The 18233-nt window shown below is 41.7% G+C and overlaps 1 protein-coding gene across 1 annotated transcript in view; it reads left to right on the plus strand.

Annotated features, from left to right (window-relative positions):
* The first annotated feature begins 1663 nt into the window (after positions 1–1663).
* Positions 1664–18233, plus strand: part of LOC124622627 — a 66875-nt gene continuing 50305 nt past the window's right edge. Inside the window, exon 1 of the mRNA XM_047148397.1 lies at positions 1664–1739. Within this exon, the coding sequence (XP_047004353.1) occupies positions 1703–1739 (37 nt within the window). The 5' untranslated portion in view covers positions 1664–1702. The remainder of the gene's footprint in view (positions 1740–18233) is intronic.

Consider the following 18233-nt stretch of genomic DNA (forward strand, 5'->3'; position numbering starts at 1 on the left):
CCGTTTGTCGCTGCCCCAACCACCAGGAGCCCTTCTGCTGCCATCACAACCACCTTCCACTGGCTCTCACGCTGCTGGCCACGTTACACAACATTATTTCCTCGTATTTTTCCACGGGGTGGTCTTTATAGGAAGCCGCCCAGCAGCTCGCCAGACTATGCGAATCCAGCCTCGGCACTGAAGTACACTTCAGAATTGCTGTTAGACTCTTCCTGTAAATCCAGCACATTCATTAGAACCAGGACATCACCAGTGCAGCCTATACCAACCGTGCTTGGGACAGTTATCTCGACTGTTACAACCTGTAGACTCACTTGCACCTTCCAGAAACGTTTTCCGTAATTGTAGATCCGGAAGATCTTCATTACTGTACTAAGAAGCTGTTTCTGCTGTTAAGTTGTTGCGTAGTTTCCCTGTTAAAGTTCGGTTGTTCTTGGCTTGCTGGGCACCTTCCTCTTGTTGTGTGTGCGTCAGTTAAGAATGCTATGGAGATAGAATTATCGACATTGGACTGTGGATCGATGGAAACGCGTTGCTTGATAGGATGAATACGGTTGTTTGATACACCATATCGATGTCTATATTTCGCCATTCCAGATGGACAGCAGATTATAACATTAATCGGTCCACGTATGCAGTCTGGTGGAAGTTTTATTATGCTATCGGGAACGTTCATATGGGCTCCCATGGACCTGTGGTAGTAATGGAAAATACCAAGACACATGAGGACGTCGAGAACATTGTTGTGGACCAAATTCATCCCTTCATTCTTGATGTCTCCCCCAATGGCAAAAGCAACTTAAAGCAGGATAATTATCTACGTCAGTAGGCCAGAATCGTGTTACAGTGTTTTGTGTTGTTTGATAATGAACTCACGACGTAGTTTTGGCCACCAAATTCGCGTTGAGACACATTTGGGACTCTATCGGGCGGCACCTCTAGAACCACGAATCACTGGCTCATTATTTACAGCAGTCGCATGAACTGTACGTAGACATATGATGTCACATGCCTTCGGAAACCAACCGCCGGCCGCTTTGGTCGAGCGGTTCTAGGCGCTTCAGTCCGGAAACACGCGGCTGCTACGGTCGCAGGTTCGAATCGTGCCTCGGGCATGGATGTGTGTGATGTCCATAGGTTAGTTAGGTTTACGTAGTACGAGGTCTAGGGGACTGATGACCTCAGATGTTAAGTCCCAAAGTGCTTAGAGCCATTTGAACCATCTGAACTTGTCGAATTTATACTACGCAGAATAACTGCTGTATTGCGTTTCAAAGGTGGACCGGCAAGCTATTAGACAGGTGGCAATAACGTTTTCTCATCAGTGTTTATAATTAAGTCTAGTTCCCAAGTAATTACAGTGTGAAAGAAGAACTTTCATGTGTCTGACGTATAGAACAATTTTATAACTTATTTGTTAAGAGAGTTTCTGTGATTTTATTGAAACTGTGGAACCTCACTAAGTCCGTTACATCTTCCTACTATCCAGTTAATTTCTCATTATAAACTTCAGTGCTGTCTCATCTTGATTTGAACTAATTATGAGTCTATCTTTTTTGCAGGTATGAAGTTGCAACGTTTACAGGACTCGTACCAGGAAATCAGAAAAAGGATAAAAGCTGGACGGGTTTGATCGGCTTGCTGCAGCAGGGTAGCGCGGAGATTATAACCGATTTGCTGACTGTAACGGCTTCGAGGATGAATGCAGTCGACTTTTCCTCACCAGCCATTACAGACAAGTATTTTACGTCCTACAAAACCTATCACGTTAGTGATAAATGGAAACCATGCAGTTTTGCGCGTGGTTGAAATGTTTACTTCTTGACGACTTTTACGGCTAAAACTTCACTGGCAGATTACTAGGCTTAATAAAAGTTGAATAAACATTCCGCAATTTGGAGATCAAAGGGTTCTCGTACTGGGATTCTCTTCTTTCTGTCAGCAGACTGCCGGCCTCTGGTGGCCGAGCGGTTCTAGGCGCTTCAGTCTGGAACCGCGCGACCGCTACGGTCGCAGGTTCGAATCCTGCCTCGGGAATGGATGTGTGTGATGTACTTAGGTTAGTTAGGTTTAAGTAGTTCTAAGTTCTAGGGGACTGATGACCTGAGATGTTAAGTCCCATAGTGCTCAGAGCCATTTGGACCATTTTTTGTCAGCAGACTTTTCTATAGATGGTAGAGGGGAACAGAGATGTTCGGGCTGATTCCTTGTGCTTTGTATATGAGAGACAGATTGCAGGTAAGGGGGAAGCATCTGTAATTCCGATACCAGAATTTACTACTAAAGTTCATCAAAATTTAGGCATCACGCTGGTTGACTACCTGTGCTACTCGTTTCTGTAAGGACTATTTGTCTGTAATAATGACTGTGTGACCCGACACATGTTGTCACAGTTACAGTTACAACAAAAGTTATGTAACATTCGAGATAAGAAAATTTGAAATAAGAAGAGTTCCAGATTTTTATCTCAGCGTCTCTTTGAAATAATTTGGTAAGGGCCAAGTAATCATTCCTATCAAGTTAAAGTCGCACACGTTGACTAGGCTTTTTATGAGAATAGGTACATTAGCAGGGACATGTGTTTATCGTGTTCTCTCAAACTGATTAATGTAAGTTCGGTACTCTGGATAGATCAATCGCTTTTAAGACCTGTCATCATGGGTGACGGAGATACAGCTATCTGTATAATTTGTTGAAGGTTTTTTAATAGTGTTGATCACAATAAAATATAAAATTGCAATTTGATTATAACTGGTTTCGAACTATTGACAACTTTCTTCAGATCAGGCTTACTAAAGACCTCAGTGTCGGCCACAACACACTAACAAGTAAACCTAACCAAGGGATACACTTCGATTTTGATTGGTTATAAATATGTTGTAGTGTAGAGCGAAATAAGAGATCCATATTTTTTTATACATGCCCATACGGCCGCTAAGGGAGAGAAACACCCCCTTCATAAAATTGAGTTTTACATTCCTGAATTAATGCTGTTGAAATGGTAACAGATATAAAAAAAGTGAAGAAAAAGTTCCATGGTTTTTAATGTACATTACAACGGTGCACCAGGATTAATCGAAAAAGTCATTGTTGCCGAAATCCCCGCCGTCCTCCCCCTACACCGCTACTACTTTGTTTTTCATTTCGACATGTAACTACCAGCAAAACGTATAGCATCGTTAATACAAAATTCAATCATATATGATGAAGTGGGATTCGAAAGACGCATTTGTCAGAAATAAGCTAGAAATATCTCTGCATCGCTGTACTCGCGCCTAATATTATGTTCTAAATGTATGTTCTGCGCATATATATTTATATTCTTTCAGATTTATGAAATTAAAATATCTTGTGTTCTGTTTGTGTTTTCTTTTTACATTTGATATATTTTTTTCTTTTTTAAAGTTCTAACCTCTTCAGATTTAATTATAATATGTTGTATTTGATGTTGTGTGATGTCCTTAGGTTAGTTAGGTTTAAGTAGTTCTAAGTTCTAGGGGACTGATGACCATAGATGTTAAGTCCCATAGTGCTCAGAGCCATTTGAACCATTTTTTGTTGTATTTGAAGTAGTTGATTTGTTATTGATGTAACATTATTGTGAATTTGTACCATAATGAGGAAGCATACAATTCTTGGACTAAAAAAAAATGCTGAATGCACTTTCGATTTTCGCACCAAGCATATCGGACAAGTGCTATTACATTACAGGAGTCACTAATACGATCACAGTTTTTAAAGTGTAAGTGATCAGATGCGGTGATCTCTGTTCAGTGTAACCACTCTTATACCTTACACACTTAAAAAGATTGACGAATCCGGGAGAAAAAAACTGATCGTGGATGAAGGATTGAATTTTTATAATATTATTTCTTAAATGCAAGTTAATGAAGAAATTTTTCAAGGCCGAAATATTTGTATGCCTGATGGTTGAATCATACCAGTCGTTCCGGCAAGAACTGTTAAAATATTCACCTCGATTCCGTGTTTACCGATGGTGTCAAATATTTTTTTCATTTAGCCTGTCCTATGAATCTAAATACCAGACAGAATTTTTATTTGTATTGGGTGTATAAACCTGTTCAAACTATTTCCTTATGAGCTATTTTTGAAAACTGCTTCTTTGGGACACCACTTCATCACACATAACTGAATTTTGTATTAACTGTGCTATACGTTTTGCTGGTAGTCAGGTGTCGAAATAAAAAACAAAATATTGCTGGTGGGGGGAGGGGTAGTGATCTCCGCAACATTGACTCTTTCGACAAATCTGGGTACACCGTTGTAACGTACATTAAAAACCATAAAACTTTTATTTCAAGATTTTTGTATCCTGCCTGGAAGGCGGCGCGTGGGTAGGAGAAGGAGCAGGAAAAATACGTCGGTACTGCAGTGGGTAAAAATGGTTTACTGGTGCAAGAATGAATACATAACTTTGTACAGATGCGAAGTCTTCGACCCGTCGTATGGAGAGCAAACTGAAGCGAAGTTTCCTGGCTGGCTGCAGCTGATGAAATGGGGCGAAGCAGTCGCGGAGCTCGTAGAACTCGACAGCACCAGCTAGAGGGCGCAGTCGTCTGTGTCTCGTAGTAGCGCCAACCTTTGAAACTATGCGTTGCTATCGATACCACAAAGATTTTTTTTTGGTATCTGTTACCGTTTCAACGGTATTCGTTCAGAAATATTAAACTCAATTTCTTCAGGGTATCGTTTCGCCTCCTTAACGGCCCGACCTACTATCGAAATAAACTCATCCAGGTGACAGCAGTGTTATCTGGCGAGGAATGACTACTAGTCAGACACAAGCAAGGTGCATGTAGTATCAGTGAGCGTGCTGTCCATGAGTAGAATTAGGAAGGCCCGCAATCTATCCGAGTTTGACCGAGGGCAGATGCTGATGGACCAGAGGCTTGGCACAAGCGTTTCAGAAACTGACGACTTATCGGATGTTCGAGTAGTGCTGTATTGATTGTCTTCAACACGTGGCGAAACCAAGGTGAAGCCACGTCCAGACGTCATAGGGTTGGGCGGTGATCCCTCTTTACAGATGTCGGACATCGTAGGATGGGCAGACTGGTAAAATAGGAGTGGCGACGAACTGTGTCGGAACTAATGGCAGACTTGAATGCTGGTCAGAATACAATTGTGTCTGAACACACAGTGCACCAAACACTTATAACGATGGGCCTCTGCATCCGATGACCCATGCATGTGCCAATGTTAACACAGCGACAGCGGCAACTACGACTGTAATGGTCACGTGACCACTGGCACTGGACTTTGACGCAGTGGCAGAGCGTTGCATGATCTGATGAATCCTACCTTCTTCATCATGCCAGTGGGAGGGCGTGCATCCATTGTCTTACAGGGGAACAGCTCCTTGACACCTGTACTGCGGGATGGAGACAAGCTGGCGACAGCTCCATTATGCTCTGGGGAATATTCACGTGGGATCCATTGGTCCAGTGGAGCTCGTGGAAGGCACCATGATGGCCAAGGAGTATCGTACACTGGATGCAGACCACGTACACTCCTTCATGACAATCAGATCTCTTGACAGCAGTGGCGATTTCCAACAAGGTAATGGGCTATGTCACAAGCCCACGAACGCGATGGAGAGGTTCAAGGAACACAGTGGCGAGTTCCAATTGATGTGCTGGGCCTCCAACTCGCCAGATCTGAACCCGATCGAACACATCTAGGATGTGATTGAACGTGGCATCACAGTTCATTGCCCCCCTCTGCGGAATTTACGGGAATTAGATGACTTGAAGGGCTGATGTGCTGCCAACTCCCTCCAGCAACTTACTAAAGCCTCACTTCTTCCACCCCACGACGCGTCGCCCCTGTTATCAGTGTCAAAGATGGACCTACTATAAGGTAGGTTATCGTAATGTTCTCGCTTATCAGTGTATGTATCTCTAAACAGCCAGCACATAAGCACACCGTTGGCCACAACAAAATCGTCACTGAGTTTAACTCAAAATCATGAGTCTCTACCAAAGTACTACATCAGCCATATCATCGTTGCTACGGGTAACACGAGTCTCCTGATGGTTTTAAACGTTAACAGCCATGCTTCGACCATATTTTTGTTGTTGGGGCTGATAACGCCAACATTGCACTTAGGTACAGATTCCTTCGTAAGCAAGGTTCTGAGATTGCATGCTTTTGTGGCCACCATTACACATGACAATGAGTCTTTAGTAAACTTGATCTGAATAAGGTTGTCAATCACCCCAAACCGTTTACCGGCAAATCACAATTTCATATTTTATTTTCGTCGAGACTATTAAAAAGTTTTAACATTAACCGATTGCGAAAGCAAAATTTTGTTGTAAAGGTCCTAAACTTGTCTGGCAATCACTTCAGTCTCGTTGCGGAACCTTGCGTAAATGTTAAATAGTTACAACAAAATACGATTTGTCCGTTATAATTCTCGACAGCGCTTCAAACGTCGCCGGGAATATAGAACTTTGATATAAGTCAATCTGTGTGAAAGATCAGCGATGTTATTATGCGTTTTTCCTGTGTGCTGATCGAACTGTACGAGTCCACTCACAAACTCTCTACCAATGTGACCATGAACCTTATTCTACAGACCTCACATTGTCTGCCCTGCGATAATGTCCAAACACGGTCTAGAGGGGAGGCAGTCCAGAGAGAACTACTGCAAAAGAATTACCAGCTCTGATAAGCGTGAGCGTACACAGTACGCCTACACGTCGACCGTGGTAAACGATATGACAATGAAGAGTGCGATGGAAATGACTGAAACTTTTCTGAGACTGGTAACAAGCAGAATGATGTGAAATTAATCGGCCATTGGGATCGCTTTGTTTTTACCTAACCACCAGAGAGCGAGTACACTATCTTAAATTTTTATGTGGCTCATCTGTACGTTAGGGGTTCGGTCACGCTCTTTTGCTTCAAGTCCTTGTAGAAGCATCGATCTTTCATGAGGCACATTAATTTATCACACTCAATCAGTGTACAGTGTATGTGACAACATAAGTTAACGAAAGGGTTATTAAAATAAAAAAATATTAAAGGGACGACCTCTCAAGATAATGACATAACCCAACCACAGAATTAGAGTTCACTATTCGGATCAGCTGCAAAGTTACACTGAATTGTGGCCTTACATAGGCTGATACCTAAACACAGTCAAGGAATCAGAAATCATGTGACCTATCAGGGCAAGCACAGTGTTCACAGACAGCAATGAATTTAAGTCATAGGTAATGTGCAAGCACCAAATCATTCAACTGAATTAAACTTTCTAAATTACCTCGAAGAAAACTGTCTATTGACACACAGTCAACGTGGGTTTAGAAAACACCGTTACTGTGAGACACAACTAGCTCTTTATTCACATGAAGGGTTGAGTTGTACTGACAAGGGATTTCAGATCGATTCCGTATTTCTGGATTTCCGGAAGGCTTTTGACACTGTACCACACAAGCGGCTAGTAGTGAAATTGCGTCCTTATGGAATATCGTCTCAGTTATGAGACTGGATTTGTGATTTCCTGTCTGAGAGGTCACAGTTCGTAGTAACTGACGGAAAGTCATGGAGTAAAACAGAAGTGATTTCTGGCGTCCCCCAAGGTAGTTTTATAGGCCCTTTGTTGTTCCTTATCTAAATAAACGATTTGGAAGACAATCTGAGCAGCCGTCTTCGGTTGTTTGCAGATGACGCTGTCGTTTATCGGATAATAAAGTCATCAGAATTTCAAAACAAACTGCAAAACGATTTAGAAAAAATATCTGAATGGTGCGAAAAGTGGCAGTTGATCCTGAATAACGAAAAGTGTGAGGTCATCCACATGTGTGCTAAAAGGAACTCGTTAAACTTCGATAACACGATAAATCAGTCTAATTTAAAAGCCGTAAATTCAACTAAATACCTAGGTATTACAATTACGCACAACTTAAATTGGAAGGAACACATAGAAAATGTTGTGGGGAAGTCTAACCAAAGACTGCGTTTTATTGGCAGGACACTTAGCAAATGTAACAGACCTACTAAGGAGACTGCCTACTCTACGCTTGTCCGTCCTCTTTTAGAATACTTCTGCGCGGTGTGGGATCCTTAACAGATAAGACTGGCGGAGTACGTCGAAAAAGTTCACAGAAAAGCAGCACGTTTTGTATTATCGCGAAATATGGGAGAGAGTGTCTCAGAAATGATACAGGATTTGGGCTGGAAATCGTTAAAAGAAAGGCGTTTTTCGTTCCGACGGAATCTTCTCACGAAATTCAATCACCAACTTTCTCCTCAGAATGTGAAAATATTTTGTTGACATCGATCTACATAGGGAGGAACGATCACCACGATAAAATAAGGGAAATCAGAGCTCGTAGGGAAAGATATAGGTGTTCATTCTTTCCGCGCGCTGTACGAGATAGGAATAACAGAGAATTGTGAAGATGGTTCGATGAACCCTCTGCCAGGCACTTAAATGTGATTTTCAGAGTATCCATGTAGATGTAAATGTAGATGTAGAAATCCATTAAGTTCATTCAAGACTATATGGCGCAAGGTCAGTCACTAATAACTGTACTATCACGCACTGTTTAAAATATTTGTAAGTCCTTGATACTCCTCTAAGTCCCGTATAGATGCACATCGAAATAATGCTATGTCCCAACCAACTTGTAAACTGATGCGGCTCATCGGCCACGCATACCTCACCAAACAACCTTATCCACCAAGACACGAAATTAAAAGATCACGAAAAATGCTCTGACCGCCTATTTAAAAACTTGGTCATGTGACCAAGTTTTTGAACAGCTTGTATTGTTGCCAGGTGATGGTGTAGTATACAGGAAGGTATCGTTGTTCAGTGACAGTAGAAGAACAGAGGATGACTTAGATATAATTTCTATTTGGTGTAATGAATGGCAATATGCTCTAAAGGTAGAATAATGTAAGCTAATGCAGATGAGTAACATAAACAATCCTGTAATGTTCGGATAGAGTATTAGTGGTGGTGCCTTACTAAGCCGCGGCGATTACACATCTAGGCGTAACGTTGCGGTCGGATGTGAAAAGGAGCAAACACGTAAGGACGGTAGTTGGGAAGGTGAATGTTGTACTTTGGTTCAGTGGGATAGTTTCAGGAAAGTGTAGCTCATCTGCAAAGGAGACCGTGTATAGGACCACTTGTGCGACCCATTCTTGAGTACTGCTCTAGTGTTTTGGGATTTCCACCAGGTCTGTGAAAGGAGAGCATCGAATCAATTCAGCAGCATGCTGCTAGATTTATTAACGGAAGATTCGATGTTTAGTGAACACGACTGGGAATCCCGGGTGGGAAGACGACCTTCTTTTGGCTATACCCAATTGAGAATTTAGAGGACGGACATTTGCAGCTGACTGCAGGATGATTCTGTTACCACCAACGTGCATTTTGCGGCGTGACGGGGTTTGTAATTCCGTGTGTTGTGCAGGCTGCAAATTAGTAATTCACCTACCTCAGAATGGCGTCTGCTCGATGTTTCTTCACTCGGCAATGTAGATATTTAGAAGACGATGTAAAAGCAGCGTTGATAAAAAGCACCATCTAAAATCTGCAAATACTGAGGCCGCGCAATGAAATAAAGTTCTGTAGAAAAACTGTCAGCAAAAAATTTATCAGGCAGCAAGATAACGGATTGGCTCCTGGAAAATAATATCCGAAATTTCCACACAAAAACGTTTATTTGCTCTTGTAACCAAAGAAACGGTACTATTCAGTCCACATTTAAACTATTGGGTATTTTCGTCAAGTTCACAATTCGTACAATCATTTCGCACACACAGCAGCCAGAAATATGTCTAAATCCGGCCCGAATTAAACATCGTTCTCACAGTCATTAATTTCACCACTAACATGAGTTATTACATTCCGTCCTTCTTGTGGATTTCTCAAAAAAAAAAAACTACTCGCCAAAAAATGCTCAGTGGTTGGATACTGCAACATTGCCACGCAGATAATACGAAGGCCAAATTTTCACATGCGAATATCTGCCCAAGACAACAATTCTAGAGCTTCCAAACTTCACAAAACTGTCTGTAACGACATCAGCGTTAGTCACGATACGTATCAAACGCGAGGAAGTCAATATTCCTTCATTTTGCACATTATTTTGACGAGCACTAGTAACATGACCGTCCACGTTCAAAGCTTGCGAGCGACTTCCCCCATGTAGCCTCGCTCCCAGTATAACTATCAGGTAACGAGTGGGAACCGTCTCAATTCTGATTGGCTAACCATACTCGCTGCCAATCAGAAGGCTCGCCATGGTCATACTCGCGCCAAAACTGGCCTGCACCAATCCTTACACACAGACGCATCTACGTCATTCTGATATACAAATTTTAAAGTAATGTTTAATAAACGAAAACGGATAGGCAATAAATCTGGAAATATCCTTTAGATACAGATAATACTCCAGCTGACTTTCTGGCTGTTCAGTTACAGTAGCAACCACACCTAGACATACGTCATCAGCAAAGTGGGTAAATTCCATATGAACATTTTCCCATAACAGCTTGTACAACGATGGACTAAGTGCGCTGAAACGCAAGGAGACTGTCGAAAAATTATGTTCGTGTAAGTTTCATATTTGATTACAATAACATTTTATAACTACTTTGCGGATAGCTTACCATCGTAAATGCCATAATAATTTTGGTAAGTTCGTCTGTTTATTGCGTCTTCAGCGCTGCCATTGGATTCCATGTAGCATATCAGGAATTGGTTTTTGTGTTTTCAGTGAATATTTGAAATAGCCTGGACGTATTGCTTAGTTTCTATAAGCGTGCGGCGGCACTGTTGACCCAACCACCACCAGATTTTCAAGTAGTTGGCGCACAGCGGCCCGACAGACACCAATCCCTCTTCTTTTCACGGTTCGTTAATGTGACTCGGGACGCCGCTCAGCGCCCGCTTATACCAAAAGGCCGGCCGCGGTGGTCGAGCGGTTCTAGGCGCTCAGTCCGGAACCGCGCGACTGCTACGGTCGCAGGTTCGAATCCTGCCTCGGGCATGGATGTGTGTGATGTCCTTAGGTTAGTTAGGTTTAAGTAGTTCTAAGTTCTAGGGGACTGATGACCACCGATGTTAAGTCCATAGTGCTCAGAGCCATTTTTTACCAAAAGGTGCAGCCACTTCACGGCAACTTACCACTCACATGACGCTCAATCAAAACCGCCCTTTTTGAGTATGTTCTACAGCGAACGCACTGCTCGCAGCGCGGAAAATACAACAAAGACACTAACGCGTAGTTACAGGAAATGTAGTGCTCTGAACTATTGTCCGTAGCTCGTGGACTCGCGGTCGCGTTCTCGTTTCCCGAACACGGGTACCTGGTTCGATTCCCGTCGGGGTCTCGGAATGACTGAGTATCTGTGCTGTCCTCATCATTTAATCATCCCTCATGAGAGTGGCGAATCGTAAGTTGATTTTCGTTGCGTGCGTAGTGTATGTGATGTCCCCAGGAAATCCCGTCGCATCACGAAATAAAAAACTTTCCCGCAGACAAAAGGGGATGGGGCTATAAGAGCTGAGCCGAAGACACCCGAACGGGTGAATATCAGTCGCTGTCTGTTTATATAGTTGGTAGGATGTGCGTATGATAAGCGTTGTTATAATTAACAGGTACCAGAAAGGAACTAAACGACTGACAGGAATAATAGGTAAGAAAGCTTACATATTATCTTCTCGGTGTATCCAAGAAATTGAAGCTTTTACAGACATTTTTGGCAGATCGCTATAGAACTAAGGGCCAGCTGTACAGTTCCCGGTTAGCAGCCGCTTAAGTTCTGTTCTCCGAACAGTGCAGAAAATGCCTTGTACGAACGCGTAATAACGCCTAACCGGAGAATAAACGCGAACTGGCGTTTCTGGCGGGATTGGTGAAATTAACTGGAGAATAAGTTTTGACAATGGCAGGAATAGCTACATAATTAGTGACGACTGGATTGTTTGTTAGAAGGAGGAAGAAGAAGAAACGGAGACATCGCACAAATTATATGGAAGAATATGATGAGTCCAAATTTATATAAAAATTTCGTACTATTACTACTTTTCGATCTCATGCTTGAGCAACTGGAGCATCTGAATGAAATGTGAAACTGTTTGCTAACATAAAACTTTTTGCTTATAGTAGGCCAACAGGCATTTGATACTAGTATTTCGTGAATTGTGTTCTGTCGTGTTATTTATGTGTAGATAAAAATGACCATATGTGCCAAAACGGTCTCGCTTATTTGGCGTTTGTTACAGTTGCTGCAATATTAGAAATGCCTACTTCGTTTTATCTAGCAGATAGTGATAAAACAGACGTAATCAAATCAGAAACCACACCTACTTTTCGTTATTAGAATGTCTGACTAACGTCGCAGAAAGGAAACACACCGTGTAAAGCGCTAGCAAGACTAGAGAGACAAAAATGCTGAGACCTAAGGACTGAAGAAATGTGTACTGTCTTGTTTGTCACTTGTCTTACTTAATTTTATGTCCCACAAAAGAGATGTTATTAGATAACAGGCAATAAAGAGTGCAAATTTTCTGATGAATTCTTATTCTCCTGGTCACAAATAATCCCACTCAGTATTGATTGTGACTTTCTTTTTAAGGGGGATAGGATGTCAAACTGGCCGACTGAGTAGGAGAGGTACCAAAGGACATTTTAATTTCCACTGTCCCAAATATAGGTTTGATGCTTCCCACTACAAAATATACACGCTTGTATTCCACAGAACGAAATATAGTTACGTGCGATAGATGAATGCTGTGTGAAGAGGCGTGGCAGTGCACTTTGGCACACTTAAGATCAAATAACATGTCGTACATTTCCTGGAAAATATATGTTTTATATATCAACTTTTTCAGAAAGATATGCGCTACCAAATGAACATTTTTTAAAAATCGATGTAGTGTTCATTATGGGTGTGACATAAAACAAACACGGCAACTATTACGTTAAGAAGCGACAGCGACGGTTTTCCGAGAAGATAAATTCTGCCTGGCAGTCAGAAGCATAAAGAGTGGTCCGGTGTAGCTCTCACCCCTGCGTTGCCTGTTACTAGGGTGTGCGCATTCCGCTTGTAATCTGCCCTTGCTTGCCTATTAGCCAGGCAGGCAAGCTGCCGCAGGTTATCAGCGGAACGGGCAGGCTGCTTTAGTTCCATTCAAACGAAGCTATACCCAACCCAAACTGGTTAAAAGAATCTTGCTTGTCTGCCCGTCTTCCCTCTGTACTACGCTAACTGGCAGTTTATTCTGTACGCTTCCATATGGTGTAGTGTTATGAATAGGGTTCAGAAGTTGATGAAAAGTCTTTTTTAACCGAAAATCACGGGGCGAAGCTCAATGAAGTGTATGTTCATTTCGGGTCACTGTGGGTCACCAAATGGCGGATTTTATTTGTTCTTTTTTCCTTTGGGTTTATCCGGCTTATTTATTTATTTCAGTATGAATGCTTTTCTCTGCAACTTCATCGTCATTCGACTAGCACCGTCTTCTGTCAATTCGAGCCACCATCAGGTCACCTCTAATAGTATGTTTTCTGTAGTAATCAGAACCATCTCTGAAAGTCGAGATCCTGTGCACCTAAGAAACTGGAGATGTCTGTTATATTGCAGCGTCAACTAAAGTAAGGTTCAGAAGTCTAGTTTCTGCAGCCTTAGTGTCTTCCAGCCAAACATGACCCCAGTTATACCAATTTTAAGTACCTTTTCCAGGATGTGTGTTGCAGGTGCGCTGAATTAACTGAAGTGGCCAAAATAGTTCAGTATAATTTTCCCAAATGCATTTTAGCAAACACGAAGCTCACACTAAGTTAGTCTAAAAAGTACACGCCTGAAAGAAGAAGCTTTCCTTTCATATCAAGATTTTTTCGCACTACGTTGCATATCTCCAAAATGTGGCCGTTAATAGCCACTGAGCCATTTTTTTTTCTTATTTCAGTCTGTTTGCCCAAAGTTTAGAAAGAATATCTACTGCTAAGTGGCCTCAAGTCCTTGGCCCATACTTCTCAGCCTTTCCTAACCTACTCGATGCTTTCTTTTTTTCCTTTATTGATTTTCGATTCCCCCCACCTGGGGAGGGGTGGGCTGACAGCAGCTTAATACGCTGCTGTACAGCCGAGAGAAAAGTTAAACAAACAATGGTGAGAGAACAACCAATATAAAAAAGGCGATAAAAGAGTGACTTTTTGAATAACAATAAAATGGCGGAAAGTTGCGGAACTTAAAATACAAATACGCAGCGTTGATGATGTGGATGAAGGCTCACAGGAAGGAGACAGGCACAATTAAAAAACATGGTGACACTCTGGTTTCTGTGTGCACGAGATAAAAACACAACTGCTGACAGTATGGTGGCTGTTCGCAACACTCACAGGGGATGCACAACACTGAACATTCACTTAAAACAGCACTGTAGAGGCGACACGGCAGCAGATGGCGGGCGGAGGACCCGGACCGATGAGGGGAAAAAGGGAGGGGGAAGAGAGGAAAGGTGAAAAAAGGGGGAGCCAATGGAGGGAGAGGACAGAGAAAAGAAAGGGGGGGCTGGGCAGACGCTAGAAGGAGTGGGAAAGGCAGTGGAGGGGAGAGCAAAAAGGACTTGAGGGAGAGAAGGGAGCCAGAGAGAGGGTAGGCGGAAAAAAGGAACAGGATGGAAGGGGAGGCAGGAGCCCAGGAAAAGGACAGAGGAAGGGAGGGGCAGGAGAGGATCAGAGTTGATAGGAGGGATAAATGGAGGGAGAGAGGGCATCGTCCGGGAGGTTGAGTTGACTGAAGCCACCTTGGGAAAGGAGATGAAGGGTGTAGAGATGGAGGGTAGTGGGGACACAACAGTGAAGGCGCAGCAGAGGGCGGGGTTTGTAGAGGAGAGGAGCAACCAGGAGATGAGGGGGACCAAGGAGGCGGGAGTTGTAGAGGACACCGATATGTTCGAGGAAAAGGAGCATATAGGGGAAAGGAATCAGGTCGTAGAGGATCCGCATGGGGGATGGGAGGTGAATACGGAAGGTGAGAAGGCATGCATGGCACTCGAGGATCTGGAGGGACTTATAGAATTTGGGGGGAGGGTGGATATCCATGTGGGACTGGCCTAACAGAGGATGGGATGGATTAAGGATTTGTTGGTGTGGAGGATGGTAGAGTGGTTCAACCCCCATGTCTGGCCAGAGAGGAGTTTGAGGAGTCGGAAGTGGTTGTGGGCTTTGGATTGGATAGAGCAGGATGAGGGATCCAGGTGAGGTGACAGTCAATGGTGAGGCCAAGGTAGCTGAGGGTGGGACAAAGGGGGACTGGACGGGCACAGATGGTAAGGGAGAAATCAAGGAGCTGGAAGGAGCGAGTGGTATGACCTACGATGACTGCCTGGGTCTTGGAAATACTCGATGTTCCCGAATACGTAATTCATATCTTTTTATACAAGACACCTACCAATTTATTTGAAGCACCTCATAAACTCACAACAACTTTTCCTCTGCTCTGCTTGGACTCTGTTTCGTGACTGATTTATCCCAGTTCATAATTTCTCCTCAATCTCCATTCATTTTGGTTTGCTCATTTTGCTGCTCCCACCGTTATGATAAATGAACTGTAGTGAAAATTCCTACGCAAACTTATACTTGGCTAGTCACGTTGACTTGACGGCACAACCTGTTGTCACGTGCAGCACGCTGAATGCGTCTTGTGAACCTTGAAATGCTAGTGGAAACCCAAGTTGGCCTGCTTTAACCACTGTGCTTTAGTAGGGAAACCGTGGAAAATCTAAATCAGAATGGTCGAAAGAATATTGGAGCTTCCACCTCCCAGAACATAAGGCCAATCTGCTTAAAACCGTGCTACTCCTATTGTACGGTATTGTTGTGCAACGAATTTATTTAATAATAGTGTAAAATGCTATTAGTACACTGTTCATTCATTTCCGACGGTCGCTATACACACTGGAAATACTATGCACACACATTATTTCATAGTTTAACACAATACGCGCTATCGGCTGACGTCAGGACCATAGCGCCAATGTTTTGTGGGCCGCAGCTCCCCATTCGCTAGCCTAAAAAATGGAGTCAGTAAACCTCTGTAATTAATGGAATGTTGAGCTCAGAAAGAGGATAAGGTGTTAGTATTGCAAATTGCTTAGTTTTGGAAGTAAGATTAGTCAAAGATATGTTATTAATATTATCGCTATTACTATTTACTTGCATTTTCTATCAAACTCCTACTTTGTGTTACTGTATAGAATGCGCTACTTAAAATGTACTTTTTTGCCTTTTTAAATGTGTTCGATTTTTGTTGTTTCTTTAATGCCCTTAGGAACTTTATTGCACTGGTTTATACCTTGGTAGAAAATGCTGTTTTCAGTTTTTTGTTTAGTCTTTCTTTGTAAATGTAAGTCCAATATAGAGCTTGTTCCATGGTCACTGACAGAACTGCTGTGCAGTAATTATGAGTCATTTTCGATGTGTGCAACTGATAGGAACATATTTACATGGCGTGGTCAAAATTCCCAGTGTTTGTGGGAGATCTTTGCAGAGAACTCGACTGCTATTTTTGGTTATTATCCTCGTAGCCGTTTTGTATATTTCTAAATATGTGTTCATATCTAGTGCATTTGTTTCCTAGAAAATAATTTTACTGCTAAGAATTGATTGTACATGTGAGTAGTACGTAACTAAAGGACATTGGATGTTACACACTGATGACAGGACTCTAATGCCATAATATGCTGGTGACAGTCTATTTGTAAGTATCTTTGTGTGTACACATCGCTTCAACTGAGACCCAATATTCATTCCTAGAAATTTTGCGTTTGTTAAGTAGTCAATAAAAATGATATCTACAGTTAATTTCACAATATGAGTTTTCCTCTTCATACTGAAAATCATGGTAGGTGTTTTCTTTATGTTCAATGTCACTATACTGCATACTGACCAGTTGTGAATTTTTTACATTCTCTGCAAGAAGTTCTCTCGTTTTATCAATGACTATAGTATTTTTATCCTTGTTTTATCAATAACTATAATATTGTTATCATTAGCCAAAAGTGTTGGCCCTTGACTAACACTACCAGGAATGTCAGTGATGTATATGAAAAGTAGTAGTTGTTATAGTATTCTACTGTGGGGAGTCCCTACATTAACGTGTTTCGATTCTGGTAAGTGTTTTACTATAAGTGTAGCTTTATGTGAGGTTTGTATTTCTCTACTCTTTGTACCCTATTTGTTACATATGACTGGAATCATTCATTAACTTAAATTCTTATTCTTAATGTTAGTAGCTCATTTAGTAGAATTTTATGGCCAACAGTATACTTAGAAAAATCTAACAGTATGCCAGGGACCCATTCATTCTAGTCGCAACTTCTCTACAATGGCTGATACTGTACTTCTACCACTTTCGAACCCTAATTATCGTTCACTTAAAAGGTCATTATTATTCAAATAATTCATTAATCTGTCTTCCATAAATGATTCCATTATTTTTTAGGATGATGGAGACAGGCAAATGACCTAGTGGTTGTATATGTCTTCTGTGTTGCTTTTCCTTAGCAGAGACACTACTTTTATCTGTTTTAAATACTCTTGAAATTTTTATGATGCGATTGGCTCATTTATTATATTTATTAAAGGAGCTTGTGTACACTGTCTGCATTGTTTCAACGCACATATTGGTGGCCCATCTAAGCCTACGGCTTTTTGTCTTTAAGGTCACTATCTGTGGTTGGTAGTAACATCATTGTACTTAGTGCATAATTATTTACAGATGTTATATTTGTTTTAGGAATTTTTGTTGTAATTTCTCTGTAGTAGTTCTAAATGCTCATTCATATAGTTTGCTAGGTGATGTGGGTCAATTATTACTTTATTACCCGCCATTATCACTAAATGTTTGTCTCTCCTTGTTTCCTGTTTAATGCCACCCTAAATACTTCGCTTTTATTCTCGGCGTTGTATATCGTTTTGTCATTGAATGGCTTTTTTTGCAACACTTATGATTCTTTTTCATGAAAGTGGCGTACTTCAGGGTTTGGGAAGACTAGCTAATATCTGCTGTTATCTATTTGTTTTTGTGAAATACTTCTAATGACGTGCAAGCTTTTGGAAATACATTTTCGAAGCTAAATTTAAAAAATGGTAAGAACTTACAGGATTATACATTCACACTGATTCCTCTGCACACTACAACACAACTTTGGTTTGCTATTTATCTTGAAAAATCTT

This window comes from Schistocerca americana, chromosome 7 (assembly GCF_021461395.2).
Source record: "Schistocerca americana isolate TAMUIC-IGC-003095 chromosome 7, iqSchAmer2.1, whole genome shotgun sequence".
Lineage (NCBI taxonomy): Eukaryota > Metazoa > Arthropoda > Insecta > Orthoptera > Acrididae > Schistocerca > Schistocerca americana.